Raw genomic sequence first — 17074 nt, 5'->3', positions numbered from 1 at the left:
TATCCTCAGCTGTTCATTTAATATTATATCACGGGCATTTTCCCCCCATTGTTAAATATTAATTGAAAACTTGATTTTTCAAAATTTTGGGGTTTTTGATGATAAAACTTTGCAGTGTATATGTTTACTGTAGAAAAAATACAGAAAAATCTGAAGAAAATCCCTCATAACCTCACCCACCTGAGAGATAATGACCATTAACATTTTGTTGTCTCTCTAGAACTTGATTTCCTATGCACATATAGTATTATAGACAGATACATACAGACACATGCACACATACATACTTTTTAAAAGGACCAAACTGAAATCCTACTTCTTCCCTCAGGTTATGGGGAAGCATCCACTAACGCAAGACAAATTCAAATGTCCCCAGATCCCAAGCAAGTAGTTGAGATGGGTGAAGGGGCCAGCTCAGGGCCATGGGGAAGGAGAGCAAACAACCTCAGCAAAAGGGCAAGCTGTAACCCATTGATGACAGGCGAGAATTCAGGTCCTGTGTCACTAGACCTGATTTTCCAAGAGAGGCTATAAATCCAGTGTAAAGTGAATCTCCTGACTCTTAAGTACTGGCCACTAGTTCAAAAAATATTTTGAAAGACCAAGGGGTGATTTATTCAACAAACCCCTGGAAGGGGAAAAAAGAAGAGGCAACCATAGCTTTAAAAGAGGCCAGTGACAATGAATGGGCTTTATTTGGACCTTCATTCAAAGAAACTGGGAAAAAAGCATATTCTCACACACAGTATGACAAGAAGTCTTTAAATTTTAGAGAGACATACTGAAATTTTTTGAGATAAAATGGCATGTCTAGGATTTGCTTCAAAATAATATAGGAGGGAGAACTGATGGGGGCGTCAGTGAAACAAGATGGGCCATGAATTGTAATTGTTGAATCTGGGTAAACAGCATTCATTATACTATTTGTATGGTTGGGTTTTTTTAAATAAAAAGTTAAAAAAAAGAAAAAAAAAAACCCAAACACCAGTAGGCCAACCAGACAGGTCTGTGAGCCAGCATCAGAACTTGGATGGCCAGTTTGCAAACTGCCCTGTGTGGAGCAGGGGTGGGGAGTAACATATGAGGCTCTCACCAGGGGTTAGGGCATGTTTTTTGCAAAACCATGTTTGTTATTATGATTTAATTTTATATTTGGAAAACTAAAGAGGAAGAAATATTTTTTCCCCATGATATAAATTACAGAATGGTAACAAAATCTTAGCTAGAGTGGTTTGGTTTAAAAAGTCTGAGTAACACTTTTTCTGGCTTCCTTTACTTGCTTTGGTTAACAAGAAAATTTTGATCACAAAAACAACTTCAAAATACTTTCTTTCCCTGATATCTTTGTTATTCAGAGAGGCAGTCAGTCTCTGCTAGAGACCTCATTCATTTATTCATCCAGTAAACTACATAATAATGAAGGCTATCTGCCAAGCACTCTGCTAAGCCCTGAAACTTGGTGGTGAACAGACTGTCACAGACACGGCCCTCCAGGGACTCACATTCTAGATAGGGACAGTCAACAAGTAATCTGTTGATACCAAAGTATGAAGAGCTGGATGACAAACGCTATTTTTATTTGCTTTTTTACTTAATATAGATCAAGAGCATTTTTTCATGTTACTAAAAATTATTCAAAAATATTTTCATGACTGTGACTTTTAAAACACGCCCCCTTAGTTTCCTGTCCTATACAATGAGGCCATTTCGTGCAGAAACCTTACACATTGAAAGGTGGGGTAGCACCCAGGCACTGTGCTCCCTGCTGCAGACACAGCAGTGAGGACAGGCCCATGCCCCGCCTTCTTTCAGAAGCAGCATGGAACCAGACAGCCCCGGGTTCGAGTCCTGACTTTGCCACTTAATTGCTGTGCAACCTTGGTCGTGCTCCCTAGCCCCTTTGTGCCTCAGCTCCCTTCTTTACCCAGTGGTGGGTGATAACAGTACACACCTCACAGGTTGTATGAGGACTAAATGAGAACCTGTGAAAAGGAGCTTAAAATAACCTGTCACACAGTAGGGCCACAAACCCAAGGGTTTGCTCTTTCCCTTGGAGCTTATGTTCTAGTTGGGGAAGCAGACAATAATGATTTTTAAATGCCCTTTAAATATGTGTATGTGTAGCTGGTTCACTTTATTATGAAGCAGAGACTAACACCAATTAAAAGAAAAAAAAATCTTCAAAAGTAGGAAAACCTCTGAGGGGGGTGGGAGGAAGGAAGAAGGGGGAAAGAAAAAAAGGGAGACGAGAAGACAGAAAAGAGGGAGAGGAAAGGATGGAGGGATGGGAGTACGAGAAGGAGGGAGGAAAAAGGGAGGAAGGGCCTCATCTGCCCGTCCCAAAGATAAGAATAGTCAAGTGCACTCTGGATGATGCTTGATCCAATTCTGTGCACCTGAGGATCTTAAATAACCTCACGAAGGAATCAGAAGAAGAAAGGGAGGGCTCAGGTGGGAGTGGGGGCGTGGGGAGGGCAAGGCGGGGGCTCCTGGCCGGCTGCGCCCTCACTGCCCTTCTTCTGCCCTCCCCGCGCAGAGAGCGGGTTCGCCGACACGCTGACGCCCGCGCGCCTCGGCCAGGCTGGCATCACGTCATGCGACCCGGGCGGGCTCCGGGCCGCCGAGCTGCCCACCGACCCCTACGCGCTGCTCGACCGCAAAGAGTACTGGGTGGTGGCGCGCGCCGGGCCCGTGCCGAGCGGAGGCGACGCGCTCAGCTTCACTCTGCGGCCCGGCGGCGACGTGCTCCTGGGCGTCAATGGGCGCCCGCGCGACCGCCTGCTGTGCGTCGACACCACGCAGGCGCTCTGGGCCTTCTTCGCCGTGAGCGGCGGCGCCGCAGGCCAGCTGCGCCTCCTCGGTGAGTCCCCCGACCGCGCTTTTGCGGGGCTCACCCCGGGAATCCTGGCGCCACTGGATAGGTAGCCGGAGCCACTGCTGAAGGCCAGCCGGTGGTCCCCTAAACTTGAGCGCGCATCAGAACCACCTGGCCTCCACCTAGAGTTTCCCATTCAGTGGGGGTGGGTCCTGAGAAGATGCATTTCTAACCAGTGCCCCGGGGATGCCTTTGTCGCAGTTCCCTGGACCACACTTTGTCCACACCAACCCAAGTACCTGCTGGTGTCAGAGCCTGGCAGGTAAATTGTCTGTGCAATTTTTATTTCCATTATTATGATTTATTATAAATATTTTTACATATGTAATGTATATTAAGTGTAGGAGAAAAAGAAAATACAACTACATTTAAAAGAGGAAAATGAGAATAACACCGTCCACAGAAAGTGGAACGCAGGCTTGAACCATCCCGTTTTGAGATTGAGTCTTGCCTTCATTCATGCCACAAATAGACACGCAGCACCCTCCTCCAGCTGTGGGCCAGGCCCTGAGCTCGTGGGATGGGGCACGGCAGAGGAGAGGACACAGACCGTGGAGCGCCCTCACGTCCTCACAGACACCCAAATGGAGATTTGCACGGTGTGGTGTTCGCTACAGCGGAGGGGCTTCTCTTCTCGCCCGCTTGGTGGAGCGGGGCTGGTGATCAGGGAAGGTTCCCAGAGAGCACAGCTCCATTTTCGTGTTTCAAGAAGTAAAGTCCAAACGATAACAGAAACGATGAACATTTCATATGTCACCTCATTCAGTTTTATCCTCCTGAAAATTGAAGCACAGGGAGATTAAATAACTCCCAGTCACGTGGCTGGTCAGCCATGAAGATGCTGGGCAAATCAGAGAATCCCTGAGCCTCAGTTCCCTTCAGTGTAGAAAGGGAGTGATGACGTGCATCGTGGGGTTGTTGTGAGGACGAAATGATGAGGTGCATGTAATGCTTTTAAGCAGGTGCCTGCCACATGCAGCATGTTTAATAAGTAGTAATAGTCACGACAGTGACTGTTGCTGTTTGACTGAGGACAGAGGAGGAACAGGGTAGTGGTGGTTGTAATTTGGTTGGTTTGGGGGTTTTTTTTTGTTTTGTTTTTTAAGGGACCATCAGACAATAGTCATCATTTCAGCCTGAGATGAGTTGTCCAAGTTCCCACTGGGGCTTTGCAAGAACTAAGCCTAGAGTCATTCTCTCCCCCTCCCCAGCACCTCCAGAAGAACCACGATGAGCCTTTGAGTGGTCAGGAAGAGAAGGCAGGAGAAGCTAGAAAGGAAGTGACTGCTTTTAGAGGCCAGGGACTTGCCCTCCTGATCCCCGTCTGACAGCAACCCTGGTTCTGTAATCTGTCCATCCATCCTCAAGTAGGGTAAGGGAAGGGGCATGTCTCTTCACATCAGAGATAACCCATCATTATCTGAACCAACAGTGAGTTCAGGGAAGAAGACCCATCCATGTTGAACACTAGTTGGGAGTCTTGTAGTTGCAAGTAACGAAACCCCACTCACAGTGCCCTAAGCAAAAAAGGAATTTGGGGGGGTACACACATGCCTCAGAAGTCTGGGAGTATATTGGATGGATTCAGGAACAGCTGGATCTAGGTGTTGAAAGGATGTCATCAGGATTCCACCTGAAAGCTGTACTTTCCTCTGTGTTGGCTTGACTCTCAGGCAGGCCCTACAGCACCAGGCTCATCTCCCAATGGAATGGGCCCCTTCTTTCCTAGTAGTTCTAGTAAAAGTCACAGAATTTGGCCTTGCAGGCCTTGCTTGAACCACCACTGAGACCAAGGGTGGAAGTTCTTATTAGCCTGGCCTAGATCGTGTGTGTGAGGGTGAAGTAGTGCCTCAAACAAAATTCCAGTGCTGTTTCTGAAATAAACAAGAATGGAGGCTAGGCGGCAAAGACCAGATGTCTATCACACATGTACGATTCCATCAGTTCTTAGCAGAACCCTGTGAGGTAGCTCTTGTCCTCCCATTAGACACATGAGGAAGTGAAGGTGCAAAGCAGTGGAGAGCCAGGGACTAGCAGAGCAGAGCCCGCCTCCCACTGCCCCTGATGGAGTCTCCTTGGTCTCAGGCACCCTGCAGTCCAGCCCTGCGACCACATCCCCATCAGGATCCCTCAGCGGCTCCCAGGACGATAGCGATTCCGACATGGCCTTCAGTGTCAACCAGTCCTCCTCGGCATCTGAGTCATCCCTGGGTAAGGAAGGGCAAACCTTCAGGGATGGGGGAGTGGAGGGTGCAGGGAGACAGGGGCTCGCCCTGGTGGCTGTACCAGCCCTTCCTGGGGCTAAATAAGGTGGCTGCCTTTCCCCCGCATCCTTTCCTTCTTCAGCTGTAGGGAGGAGAAACATCTGGATATGGCATCCCAGAGGGTGATAATGGTGCTTGATGCTTGGGGGTAGGAGCGTAGGAAAGGGGGCAAAACCCAGGAGAATAACCAAAACTGGTGTCTCCCAAAGTTGTCCCCCCATGGATTCTGCCATAGAAGCCCTGCCTTCTTGGGATTGCCCCAGCAGAGCCCACCTGAGAACCACAGATTAAGGTCTGCCTGTTCTCCCTTTCTGCAGTGACGGCCCCCAGCTCCCCACTGAGCCCACCAGTGTCCCCCGTGTTCTCCCCACCGGCGCTGGCGGGCAGCAAGAACAGCGAGTGCGCGGTGTGCTTCGATGGCGAAGTGGACACAGTCATCTACACGTGTGGACACATGTGCCTGTGCCACGGCTGCGGCCTGCGGCTCAAGAGGCAGGCCCGGGCCTCCTGCCCCATCTGCCGGCGGCCCATCAAGGACGTCATTAAGATCTACAGGCCGTAGCCTGGCCCGCCGACGGCCTTGACCAGAGCAAGGTCACCTTTCTGAAGCCCACCCCCACCCCGGGCCGGGCAACCACCATGGCCGCCGGGGAGTCCAAGGGCAGCAGCTGTCTTGCCTGCCGCTCTCCAGTGGTGGGCAAGGCGTGACAGTCGTGGACACGAGGCCCCCGGGGGTCTCAGTCCAAGTGAGGGTTGCTTCTGGCTCGAAAGTGCTTTGCCCCCAAAAGGCCGTCCCAAGAGCGAGCTCAGGAACTGCCTGGCAGACTGCCCTGTCCCCCGGTGACCTCTCAGCTGAGAAATGGCGTCCTGTGTGCAATGCCTTTTGCTGGGGTTGGGTTGAGTGTGTGTGAGAGAGGGGGAGGGGAGGGAGGGAGACAGTCCAGAGAGGGCGAGTGTGTGAGAATGACCTAGAGAGAACGTGTAGGTATTTATCCAGGGATCCTGGCTCTAGGAGGTTATTTAACACTAAGGAATGTGCAATCCGGAGCCCAGACGGTAGCGTGACTAGAAGTTGTTCACTTTACAGGGCTGTGACGTCAGCTGGTTTTGAATGTACAAAGCCTGCACCTAAACAGAACTCCCTCAGGTGGTATAGAAAAGGGACACTCAGATCTTCTAAGGCGAGGAAAAAATAGCTCATTGTTTACAGCTCCGAAGCGGCAACTCCTTGGGGAGTAGTTGGGCGGAGAACATAAGAGAACAATTTGCTTTTTCAGTTTCTAACTCAGTCTTGGAGAGGAGTTTTGACTGGGTGCTGGGGCCAGAGCTCTGGGCGGTGTCTTCTCCAGAAGCCTTGTCACCCCTTCAGCCCCAGACAGCCTAATTACAAGCACACCACCCCTTGACTCCATCCCTATATGCTTTTAGTCTGTAGCATCCTCACCGTCTCCAAGGAGAAGACAAGCAACAGTGGTTCCCTTTTCCTGAGGCAGGGGGAAAGAATCCTAGATGCCGGTGAGCCACCTGGGGTTGGAAAGGGTCACTCCGAAGCTCTCCACATTTCCTGCTGAAATACGGGGCCTGGCATTTGCCAACGGCTGTGGGCATCACCAGGATGACCTGCTGGCCCAGTAGGGGAAGGAAGCAGGACTTTGCAACCAGTCTTTGTTCTGATTCTCAGCTTATCTCCCCCTGGTGATTACTAAGATGTTAACTGATCATTAGGGTGTTAACTAGGAACTGAGACACTCGCTGAAAATGCTGACACTGGGACTATCCCCCTCCCCAGGGTTATTGGGCCCATCTCTGCAGACTCCCAGACCACACCTGAGCTGATGGGCTGGGAGGCCTGCAATTCCCTTCTGGGCCCCACCTCTGCCCTGTCTTGTGCTGTACCTTTAGGGAGGTCCCTGGGCCTCTCTGTTTCTCAGTTCCCGATCTGTCCAAGAGGAAGCCTGGTACCTGCCCACTCCAGAGCTCTTGGCAGGACTGGCACATTTTAAAAGGCCCAAGACACCTTGCAAAGAGCAGGTATTGTTTTTAGTCCAATTCCTAATCTGTTCCTCTGTTGAGGGAAGCAGGGAAGGGAGGACATTCAGAGTTTTTGCCTTCATGTAACAAGTGTTGGTTGCGTGTCTGGGGTCCCCCTCATCAGATCAAGGCCCATAAGGCCAGTCAGTCCTTGCCCTTGTGATGCTCCAGGTCTTGGACCATCTGCTTCTCTTCTGCCTGGTATTCCGACCTGATCTCAACTTCAGAAACCCTCCTCTTGCCCCTTCAAGGATCCCTGATTAGTTCTTTTTCCCTTATGAACTTGGGAAACATGCCCAGGTTTTAATTTTGCAGCAGAATCTTTAGGGGAGTGACCGGCACCCCAGCATTTGCCAAGATAAGAGTTTGCAAACCTAGGCGGCGCTCGGCACCCAGCTGAATTTGGTCCGCTGGAGCCTTCCATTTCCCCCACGTGCTGGGTGTGGGCAAGGCCACGCACAGGCCCCATGTGAGAGGGCTAGTCACCCACAGGACCGTGGTTCTCCAGGCAGCAGCTCCACTGACTGGATTGAGCCATAGTCACAAGCCCCGGTGGTCTCGGCGGCCTGGGGGAGCCAGCTCCTCTCTCTTGTCCCCTCGGGTTCCAGCCAGGGTCAGTGCAACCACTGCCAGGAATCCAGGGATCGAGGGCCTGGACCCAGGGTGGACCAGGCCATGTGCCTGGTGACCTATTACCTGGGAAGAAAGGAGCTGGTGGCCTGTTTAACATGCTCTGCAGCTGCTATAAATAGCCTCCCTGTTTCCAAGAGGAATTAAGGGTGTGTTTATCTTCTAAAAACCAGACATTTCCTGATGCTCCAAACTGATTTCTTCAGCGCTGCAGAGGAGCTGCCCACACCGCCCTCTAGGTTCTGTCTGGAGAGGGGGCAGGAGGAAGAGGGAAGGGAACCACTCTCCTTTATTTGGCATCACTGTGTGCCCGGCACTGGGCTGGAGAGGTGCATCCCCATGTCAATCCTGTGAGGGAGGTCTTAGTACCGTATTGAGTCGTATCAAAGACACCACTGATGACAAAACACACCATTCTATGTACCACTAAGGGAAAAACACTGCCGATTTCAACTATAAGGTGCCACAGCTATTCGATTCATTTTACTCCGACATAAGTGGAGAAGCTGTGCTCCTAGAATCAGTGAAATACGATATTATCCCCAGTTGGCAGGTAAGAGAACTAAGGTGCTGGAAGTGAAGCAGGAGGTGACAGGACTGGGCTTCAAACCCAGGAGCCCGTGATGCCAAAACCCACGCTCTCCGCTGCTTGGCCCCGAGCCCAGAAAGCTCGAGACTGCTTGAGTTTTCTTCCTTGAAGCTCACCTGGGCAGCGCCTGGAGAGAGCTGGGCACCCGCCCCTGTGTGAGGGTTCCAGCCCCAGACTGCGGCCCCTGTGCCGCCCGGAACCCTGGGAGCACAAGTGTCCTTCCTTTCAGGCTTATCTGCCTACTGCCTACCTTCTCCTGGCAGAGCTGAGCCACGTGTGAGCTTGGGTCCAACCCAAGCCTCCTCCTGTTACATGGGGGTGCCCATCAGGGGCAACTTTGGGGAGACACTTGTCCCACCACCTTCCTGGGCCTCATGACCACCAACCCCTAAGTGTGGCCCCCAGCACGAGGACAGGAAGACCAGAGGATGCCCCCTTTGTTGTGGTCTGGTGCCTGTTCATTCTGAACCACCAGAGAAATTGAGCTGTTTCCAAGTCAAGACAAACTCCTTTTTCTAGCCCATTCTCAGAACTGGGAGTCTTCTGGGATTTAGCTACCCAGGGCAGCTGCTCCCCTAAGTACAGCGATGCTTTTTCAGTCATCCGACAACCACTGGTCAGCGTGGCCTGTGTTCTGGACAAAGGAATGGGAACCGGGTCTAAAGACAAGGCCTGCAGGGAGCTCGCAGTCCAGAGCAGGAGGTGGGCAGATTTGTAAACTTGTATTTGACCCATCTAGTGCTGGGTCCTGTGGTAGCACTTAGTAGGTACTCATTAAAGATTTACTGAGTAAATCAGAAATCAGGTTGAGTCTTCAGGGTTTGGTAAAACACCATGTATACATGCACGCAAAGTCATTCAACAGACATTTGCTGAGTGCCCACCAGGCGTGGGGTGCTGGGAGGACGGAGCTGAGAGGACAGGACCCCAGCTCTAATGTCAGAGGGAGTGATATTATGAGACATTTGGGGCAGAGTCCATGGGCTTTCCTGGCCATTCTGTTGCCTCGGGGGGTCTATCTTAGTGAGTACACAACTGCTTTCCAGACCCAGAGCCCCCTGCACACTTCAGAAAGCCTTCTCTGAATTAGGAATGCCGGGCATCTCGTAGTCACTGAGTTGCTGCCGAAATGGCCTTGGACAGAACCCTCAAGAGCCCCACCGACCGATAATCGCCTTCAGGTCTTGCCAGGGAGACACAGGGAGGTAGCTACCTGCTACTTTCAGGCCTTGGGACTGGTGGCTGGCAATCAATCCCCAAGTCGACAGAGAACCCCCAGTCAGTTCGAGAATAGGGTTGTGCAGACTCTTGGCGAATGAGAGGCAGTCACCTTCCGCTGCTCAATCCTGTCTCTGACCCGGTTCTGGCAGAAGGACTCCGGCTCAGGAACACGTGTCCTCCCGGCATCTCTCAGTATTTAATTTTCTCACCGTCTTTCCCAAGTCCCTAGTGAGATGACTTGTACAACAATTTGTCTGTGCCTTATGAAAGTGTCTGTGCACTTTTAATCCTTTTTGAAAGCAACTTTAAAAAGTGGGCCGGGGACTAGCATACGTGGTAGTGTTCTAGAAATCTGTGCTCATCACTGAAACCCTTCTGCATTGTGTATTTGATGTTGGAGTGAAGAAGTGTACGTCCCCCGCCCCACCCCACTACCTGTGTACAGACCTTTTTAAAAATGTCTCTTTTTCTGATTCAATACTGTGACCTCTCCAATACAGTCTAATCTTTGGAGATCTGTAATAAAGGTTTCAAAACCTGGGGGGAATGGGTGGGGAAGGGTTTGCACTGGTCCTGTGTGTTGTGCTCTTGCGTGTTGTGTGTTTTGATTTTTGTCTGTTTTTATCCGTTTTATATTAACATAATTTTCCTGTTTAAAAAAACAAATACAACTTTGGCTTGTTAAGAAAGTCTCTTCAGGACTCAGTTTTAAAAATCACAGTTGCCGACACAGTTGGGGAGTGGAGGTGAGGGATACAAATCATTGCCAGCCTTGAGGAGACAATTTGCAAAATGTCTATAGAACCCTGAGAATATTCAAGCCTTTTGCCAAGTAACTCCTGAGAAAATATCCCCAGGAAATAATTCTTGTTGAGGATAAGCTCTATATGTAAAGATGTTCATTGCAGCATTATTTATAATGATGAAAAACTAGAAGCAAGCCTGATGACCAACAACCAGGGTTTATAGTTGTCCCCCACCATTCTAAAATCAGGGGATTGGCTCCAGGACCACCCTGCCCTGGAGTATCCACGGATGCCCAAATCCCTTATATAAGATGGTGTCGTATTTCCATATAACATACGCACATCCTCCCATATACTTTAAATCATCTCTAGAATACTTATAATACCTAATGCAAGGCAAATGTTACATAAATAATTGCCAGCCCAGCAAATTCAAGTTTTGCTTTTTGGAACTTTCTGGAATTTTTTTTCCAAATATTTTCCATCTGGGTCTGGTTGAATCCACAGATGCGGAACCTGCTGATATGGAGGGCCAACTGTACTTGCCAAGAGCTCTTGGTTACAAGTGACAGAAACCCAACTGGAACAGGCTTTGGGGAATTAAAAGGCTCAGGTAACTGAGAAGTCCAGTATCAAAACCCAAGAACTCACTTCGGGTGCATTTCGATCCGGAATCTGAAAAGCTGCAAGAGGATGTGGTCTTTCCCCCTCTGCCTCTGCCTTCTTTTGTCCCCACTTCCCACACACGTTCTCAAGACAGCTGGCAGCAGGTCCAGATTATATCCTGCCTTTGAGCAATCCCTGCGTGGACCAAACTGGATCACGTGCCCCTTCCTTAGCCAATCATGGAAGCTGGGGAGATCCGGGGCTCTGATTGGTCAGACTCAGGACATGTGCTCACCTCCACCCAATAGCCGCACCTGTTGAATTATGGGTTGGGGGGTGGGAATCAGAGACCCCGTGGGAAAATTGAAGCAATGTTGAAGGAAAGCTGGGCAGGGAGGAACAACAGGTGTCTAAGAAAGGTTGAATAAAACATGATACAGATATATCCCTGAGAAATAGTATGGGCTGTGAAACCAGACAGCCTGGTGCTCACCTCCACATTGGGCCAGACACTTAAACTCTTTGTGCCTCAGTTTCCTCATCTGCAAAGCAAGAATAATATGAGCTCCTGGTTTTAGGATTGATGTGAGCATTATTGAGATCATGCGGGTGATGTGCTAGGCACAGCATCTGGCACTCAGCAAAGAGTTTATAACACAGGGACATGTTTACATTAAAATATACTGCGAAAATCAAGATATAAAACTGCACATGCAAAAAACAAATAACCCAATCAAAAAATGGGGGAAGATCTAAATAGACATTTCTACAAAGAAGACATACAGATGGGCAAAAAGCACATGAAAAGATACTCAACATCAGTAATTATTAGAGAAATGCAAATCAAAACTACAATGAGGTATCACCAGTCAGAATGGCCATCAAAAAATCTACAAACAATAAATGCTGGAGAGGGTGTTGAGAAAAGGGAACCCTCCTACACTGTTGGTGGGAATGTAAATTGGTGCAGCCTGTAAGAAGAACAATATGGAGGTTCCTTAAAAAATTAAAAATAGAACTGCCATGTGACCCAGCAATCCCACTACTGGGCATATACCCTGAGAAAACCATAATTCAAAAAGTACATGCACCCCAATGTTCATTGCAGCACTATTTATAATAGCCAGGACATGGAAGCAACCTAAAAGTCCATCAACAGAGAATGGGGTAAAGAAGATGTGGTGCATGTATACGATGGACTATTACTCAGCCATAAAAAAGAGCAAAATAATGCCATTTGCAGCAACATGGATGGACCTGGAGATTGTCATACTGAATGAATTAAGTCAGACACAGAAAGACAAATATCATATGATATCACTTACATGTGGAGTCTAAAAAACGGGGCTACAAATGAACTTATTTACAAAACAGAAGTCGAGTCACAGACGTAGAAAACAAGCCTATGGTTACCAGGGGATAAGGGAGTGGGGGGAGGGATAAACTGGGAGATTGGGACTGACATATATACACACTACTATATATAAAATAGATAACTAATAATAACCTGCTGTATAGCACAAGGAACTCTACTCAATACTCTGTAATGGCCTACATAGGAAAAGAATCTTAAAAAAAAAAAGTAGATATATGTATAGGTATAACTGACTCACTTTCCTGTATACCTGAAACTAACACAACATTGTAAATCAACTATACCCCAATAAAAATTTAAAAAGCAACAACAACAACTCAAAAACAGCCCTGCACATACACTTTGATTGGATGGATGTAAAACAAACAAACAAAACAAACCACCAACAACAACCAATATCCCTAAAACCTGACCATGCATTGGAATGACCAACAGAATAGAAGCAAAATGTCCATGGGGGTTGTGTCTGGGAGATGGCATTATTGGTAACTTTTTTTCTGCCATGTTTACCAATTTTTCTGTAATGACCAGTTATTGCTTTTAATTTAAACTTCTTATTTGGAAAAATTATCTCCCTACTCTGCAAAACCCGACAGGAACAGCTGGCCCTTGCTAGAATTCATCAGGAATTCCCAGGCTGATTGTCTGCGTTTGAGATCCAAATTTAGTCACGGTGGAGATAAGGGCTTGCTAGTTTCTAGTGGAGACCAGGCCAGGCTAACCAGTTTGGTTGGGCTTCCTCCAGGCCAGGCTTTAGAGCCCAGATTTCTGGGGTGGAGCCTTGCAGTGGTATCAGGAGTGGGGGGAAGGAAGAAGAGAAGTTGCTGCCCAGGGCTGTTCTTCCTGGCTTGTTAGAACAGCCCAGCTAGGTGACATTGAATTTTGGAAACAGTAGGGTAAGAGAAATGAACCAGCATTTATCAAGCAGGAGAAACCGTGATTTTCACACATTCTCTCAATGAATCTTCACCACAATATTTGTCTCCTCATTTTACAGGGAGGAAACCAGGCTCCCTCCAAGGTAGAGGTAGTATTAGACCCCAGGTGTGCCTGTTCCAGAGTAAAGAGGCAAAATCTTTCAGAGGCACATTTTCACCCTTTCCCTTAGGTCTCAGAGGCAGAGTCTGCCCAGAACTTAATCTAAAAGCTTAATCCCTGAACCAATCTCTGTCACACACACACACGAGATACAAAATCAGGTATGACATGGCCTTTACCCTCAAGAATCAACCAATCTGGAACGGGAAGGCAGACCCCAAAACAGACATGTTCAGACTAGTGTAGTTCTGAGGCTCCTGGGACAGATCAAATCCAAGGCATAAAAGCTCTTGATCATTTAGCGATGTAATTTAAGCATCCTTCTTTCTGCTGGATGTTCAGGCTTTTACCAATGCCTGGGCCATACTCCCAGGCACATCATATTCTTGTCTAAAGCTTCAGTGTACAAAGCCCATGCCCTGACCCTCAGCATCCCTGATGCAGCTAGCCTCAGAGGAGTTTTGCCAAAATATATATATAAAGACTTCTCTTTCCCTCATTTCCTGGGTTCCCGCAGGACAAACAATCCTTAATAGTAATAATAATAATAAACAAATCATTTAATGACCACTTACTATGTGCTAAGGACATCCATTGAATCCTCATGACAGCTCTTTGAGGTAGATCCCATCATTACTCCCATTTATGGAGAGAAAACCAAGACTCAGAGAAATTAGTAACTTTATCCCACTGTGCATGGCCTCTCAAAGACAAAAGGATTTCTTCTCTTTCTTTTTGTAATTATTTCCCAGAATCTAAACCCAGTGATTTTTCAAGGGCAAATGGGCCTGGAACATATTCACTTGTGTTTTCATTGATCCTACAAACAGCCATTCAGGTAGGTATTATTGTCCCATTTTACAGGTAAGGGAAGAGAGGCTCAGAGAGGGCAATGACCTGCCTGAATCACACAGCTCGTGAGCTGTGGAGCCCAGGTTGTGCACCACGTCTGGCTCCTTCCACGGCATCATGGCTTCTCTGTGAGTAAACTGTAGGGAGGGGGAGGGGGAGGGGAAGGAAGAGGAAAGAGAAGAAAGAAAAGGAAGGGTGGGAGAGGAGGGAAGGGGAGAGAAGTGGAAGGGAGAGAACCAGACTCAGCACCTAGAAGGGCAAGGAGAGAAAAGCTGTCAAGCCAGGTCCTCAGCTTACATAACGTCTATTAGCCCAATTCCAGGGACAGAGAATCTTTGCTTCTCCCTTCAGGCTCAAGTCTCCTGGCTCTTGGAAGCTGGTTTTGGCTCCCACACAGGGATGTGGAAAATGAACTTTCCAGGCATCCAGCTATGGGAACAGAGCCCCAACCTTGGCTGTTAAATGTACCCAGGGGAAGCTTCCAGAAGTCCCTGGGGCAGCTGCATCAGAGTGCTTTGGGCAGGCTGGTCCCCTTCCCTCAGCCCCCTCCCCTCCTGGCTATGACCTGCCCAGGTCTAAACCTTCCTCTCGCAATTCAGAGCCTCAGACTCCCCTCCTGCCTCTCCCCGATGCCAGGGAAAGGCTTCAGCCATCCTTTGAGGACTCTGGAGGAACCGCTCAGGAGTCAGCCGGACAGGCCAGAGTTCACATCCACACTCAGACCCCAACAAACTGGGGCACTTGGTCTGCCCAAGGTGCCTTCTTGGGGTGCCGTTCATCTCGAAGTCTGTGTGGCTGCGATGGGGAGGCTCCCTCTCTGCACCTCACTTCCCTGCCTCTAGGTGGGGCTGTAGAACCACTCACTCCCCAGGTCCTGAGGAGGCTGCGTTCCGGCTTGTCAGTTGCCAGCAGGGTGTCCACTATGATGGAGTCTAGCATAGGGGGATGAGAGCGCGGCTCAGGAGACAGACAAGCCTGAGGTCCAGGCCTGCCTCTGCTGTGGGGCAAGTTACTGACCCTCTCTGAGCCTCAGTTCCTGCATCTTTGAGGAGAGAGGGTGTCAGCCCCGTGGTGGACTGCTCAGGACGCTCCGTGTCAGGAAGTGGCTGGCACTTAGGAAGTGCTCAGTAGGTGGTTACCGTTTTTACCAGTACTGCAGGCCTGCTACACCACCTCCCCCATTCACCCCACTCCTCCCTGTCCCAGCTGGGCCAGGGGTCACCTCTGTCACCCCACAGTCCCCTGGGCCTCCCTCCAGGCCCCGTACTACCTCAAGGAGTGGGCCTGTGACACGGCTAGCAGTATCTACAGGTGATCAGCACAGGTTTCCCAAATAGTAGAACCTTGATTTCAACATCTCCCTCCCCCAAGTGTGGAATATCTGGCATTAGCACACCTCCTACCCACAAGGAATGAAAGCGAGGGACGAGCAGATGGCAGGGGCTCCCGGGCCTCTGAGCTAGCCCCGGCCCCTTGCCCCTTGCTTGTTTTGGCTCCCTGTCAAGAATGCTGGCCCGGGCCTGGGAGGCTGACTGACCTCAGACTCCGGAGGGGAAGTCACACTTTCGATCAACTCCCCGGAGCAGCCCTGCATTCCAGGAGGGGCGTGGGAAGGGCCAGGCTTCCCCCGGCTGAGCTGAGCGGAGAGCTGCCTGCAGCCTGGTCATCCCCACAGCAGCCTCGGCACTGGCCCACGCCCACCTTGGCGTCCCCTAGGGGAACCTGCCCCACCAGGGAGGGATGGGGACGGGGGCCTGGGAGAAGATGCCCAAAGCCACCACAGGAAAGAAATGCAGGGAGGTGCCCAGGGAGATGTCTCTGGCTTTTCCCATCCATGCCCCAGCTTCCAGTGCTAGCTGATTTGCCTTTTCCAGTGTTATCTCCATCCCCACAAAAACAGGAATCTTCTCCATTATTCTGAGCAATTCAGGTCTCCCCCAAACCCCTGTCCCCCAACAGGTGGTCCCAAGGCTGTCTAGAGCCATCCCTCCCGGCCCAGCCTTGCTGTCTAGCCCCCTCCCCGCCCCCGGGGGTTGTTTCAGCTGGAGTTGTTTTCAGGGGCGCCAGTCCTGGGGAAGGCTTCCCTGGGGAGGTCACCCAAGAGCTGGGCTTCGGAGCATGGACAGCGGTTGGCCAGCAGAGAGGATCAGCCCAAGCATGGTCTACAGCAGAGTGCAGCGTGAGCACAGAGGCTGTGGACAGCGTGATGGGTGGGGCAAAGGTCCCTAGAGACATCTTCCTTCTGCTACAACCAGCCTCTCTTCCTCCAGAGGTTTCCACGACTCCCCTGGCTGGCAGCTCCTGGGCAGGCTTCCTCCCACAGGCCAGTCTCCAGAAGGGACAGAAGAATGGGCCAAGGGCAGTAGAGTAGCCTGGGCAGGGGGTCAGGAGAGAGAATAGCCATGTGATGCTGGGTGAGGGCTCCATCCCCTTGGGACCACGTTTTCCCCATACCCACCATGAGGCAGTGACCCTAGAAGTCCTGAGGTCCAGAGAAGGGAGACTTCTGGGCTCCTCCTTGGGGGAGATTGGCCGATTCTTTCTAGAAGATGGAGCACTGTCGTCCTCTAGTGGCTTTGGTGAGAGGCGGCAAAAACCAAAGCAGAAACTACTGGACAGGTAGTCATGGTCCAAGTGCTGATGGATCTACTGCCCCGCCACACCCCACCCTCAGCAGATCCTCGGATGTCACCAGATGACCTGGGAAGCCAGGCTCCTGCGAATGGTGTTGCGGATCTGGGTAAGCTTGAGGAGGGCATGTTAGGGTGACAGGCTGTGCTGAGGTTACATCTGAGTCTGGGGTTGGGCTGGCACTGAGGTGGGGGACACGGTGAGAGTGGACTGGGG

The 17074-nt window shown here is 50.0% G+C and overlaps 1 protein-coding gene across 1 annotated transcript in view; it reads left to right on the top strand.

The window, feature by feature from the left end:
• Positions 1-6043, top strand: part of NEURL1B (neuralized E3 ubiquitin protein ligase 1B) — a 37037-nt gene extending 30994 nt beyond the window's left edge. The window contains exons 3-4 of the mRNA XM_024753403.1: positions 4961-5086; positions 5457-6043. Coding sequence (XP_024609171.1) covers positions 4961-5086; positions 5457-5701 — 371 coding nt within the window. The 3' untranslated portion in view covers positions 5702-6043. The remainder of the gene's footprint in view (positions 1-4960; positions 5087-5456) is intronic.
• The last annotated feature ends 11031 nt before the right edge of the window (positions 6044-17074 follow it).

The sequence above is a fragment of the Neophocaena asiaeorientalis genome, unplaced genomic scaffold, assembly GCF_003031525.2.
Source record: "Neophocaena asiaeorientalis asiaeorientalis breed wild unplaced genomic scaffold, Neophocaena_asiaeorientalis_V1.1 scaffold268, whole genome shotgun sequence".
Lineage (NCBI taxonomy): Eukaryota > Metazoa > Chordata > Mammalia > Artiodactyla > Phocoenidae > Neophocaena > Neophocaena asiaeorientalis.
This window is presented reverse-complemented; position numbering and strand designations above follow the sequence as displayed.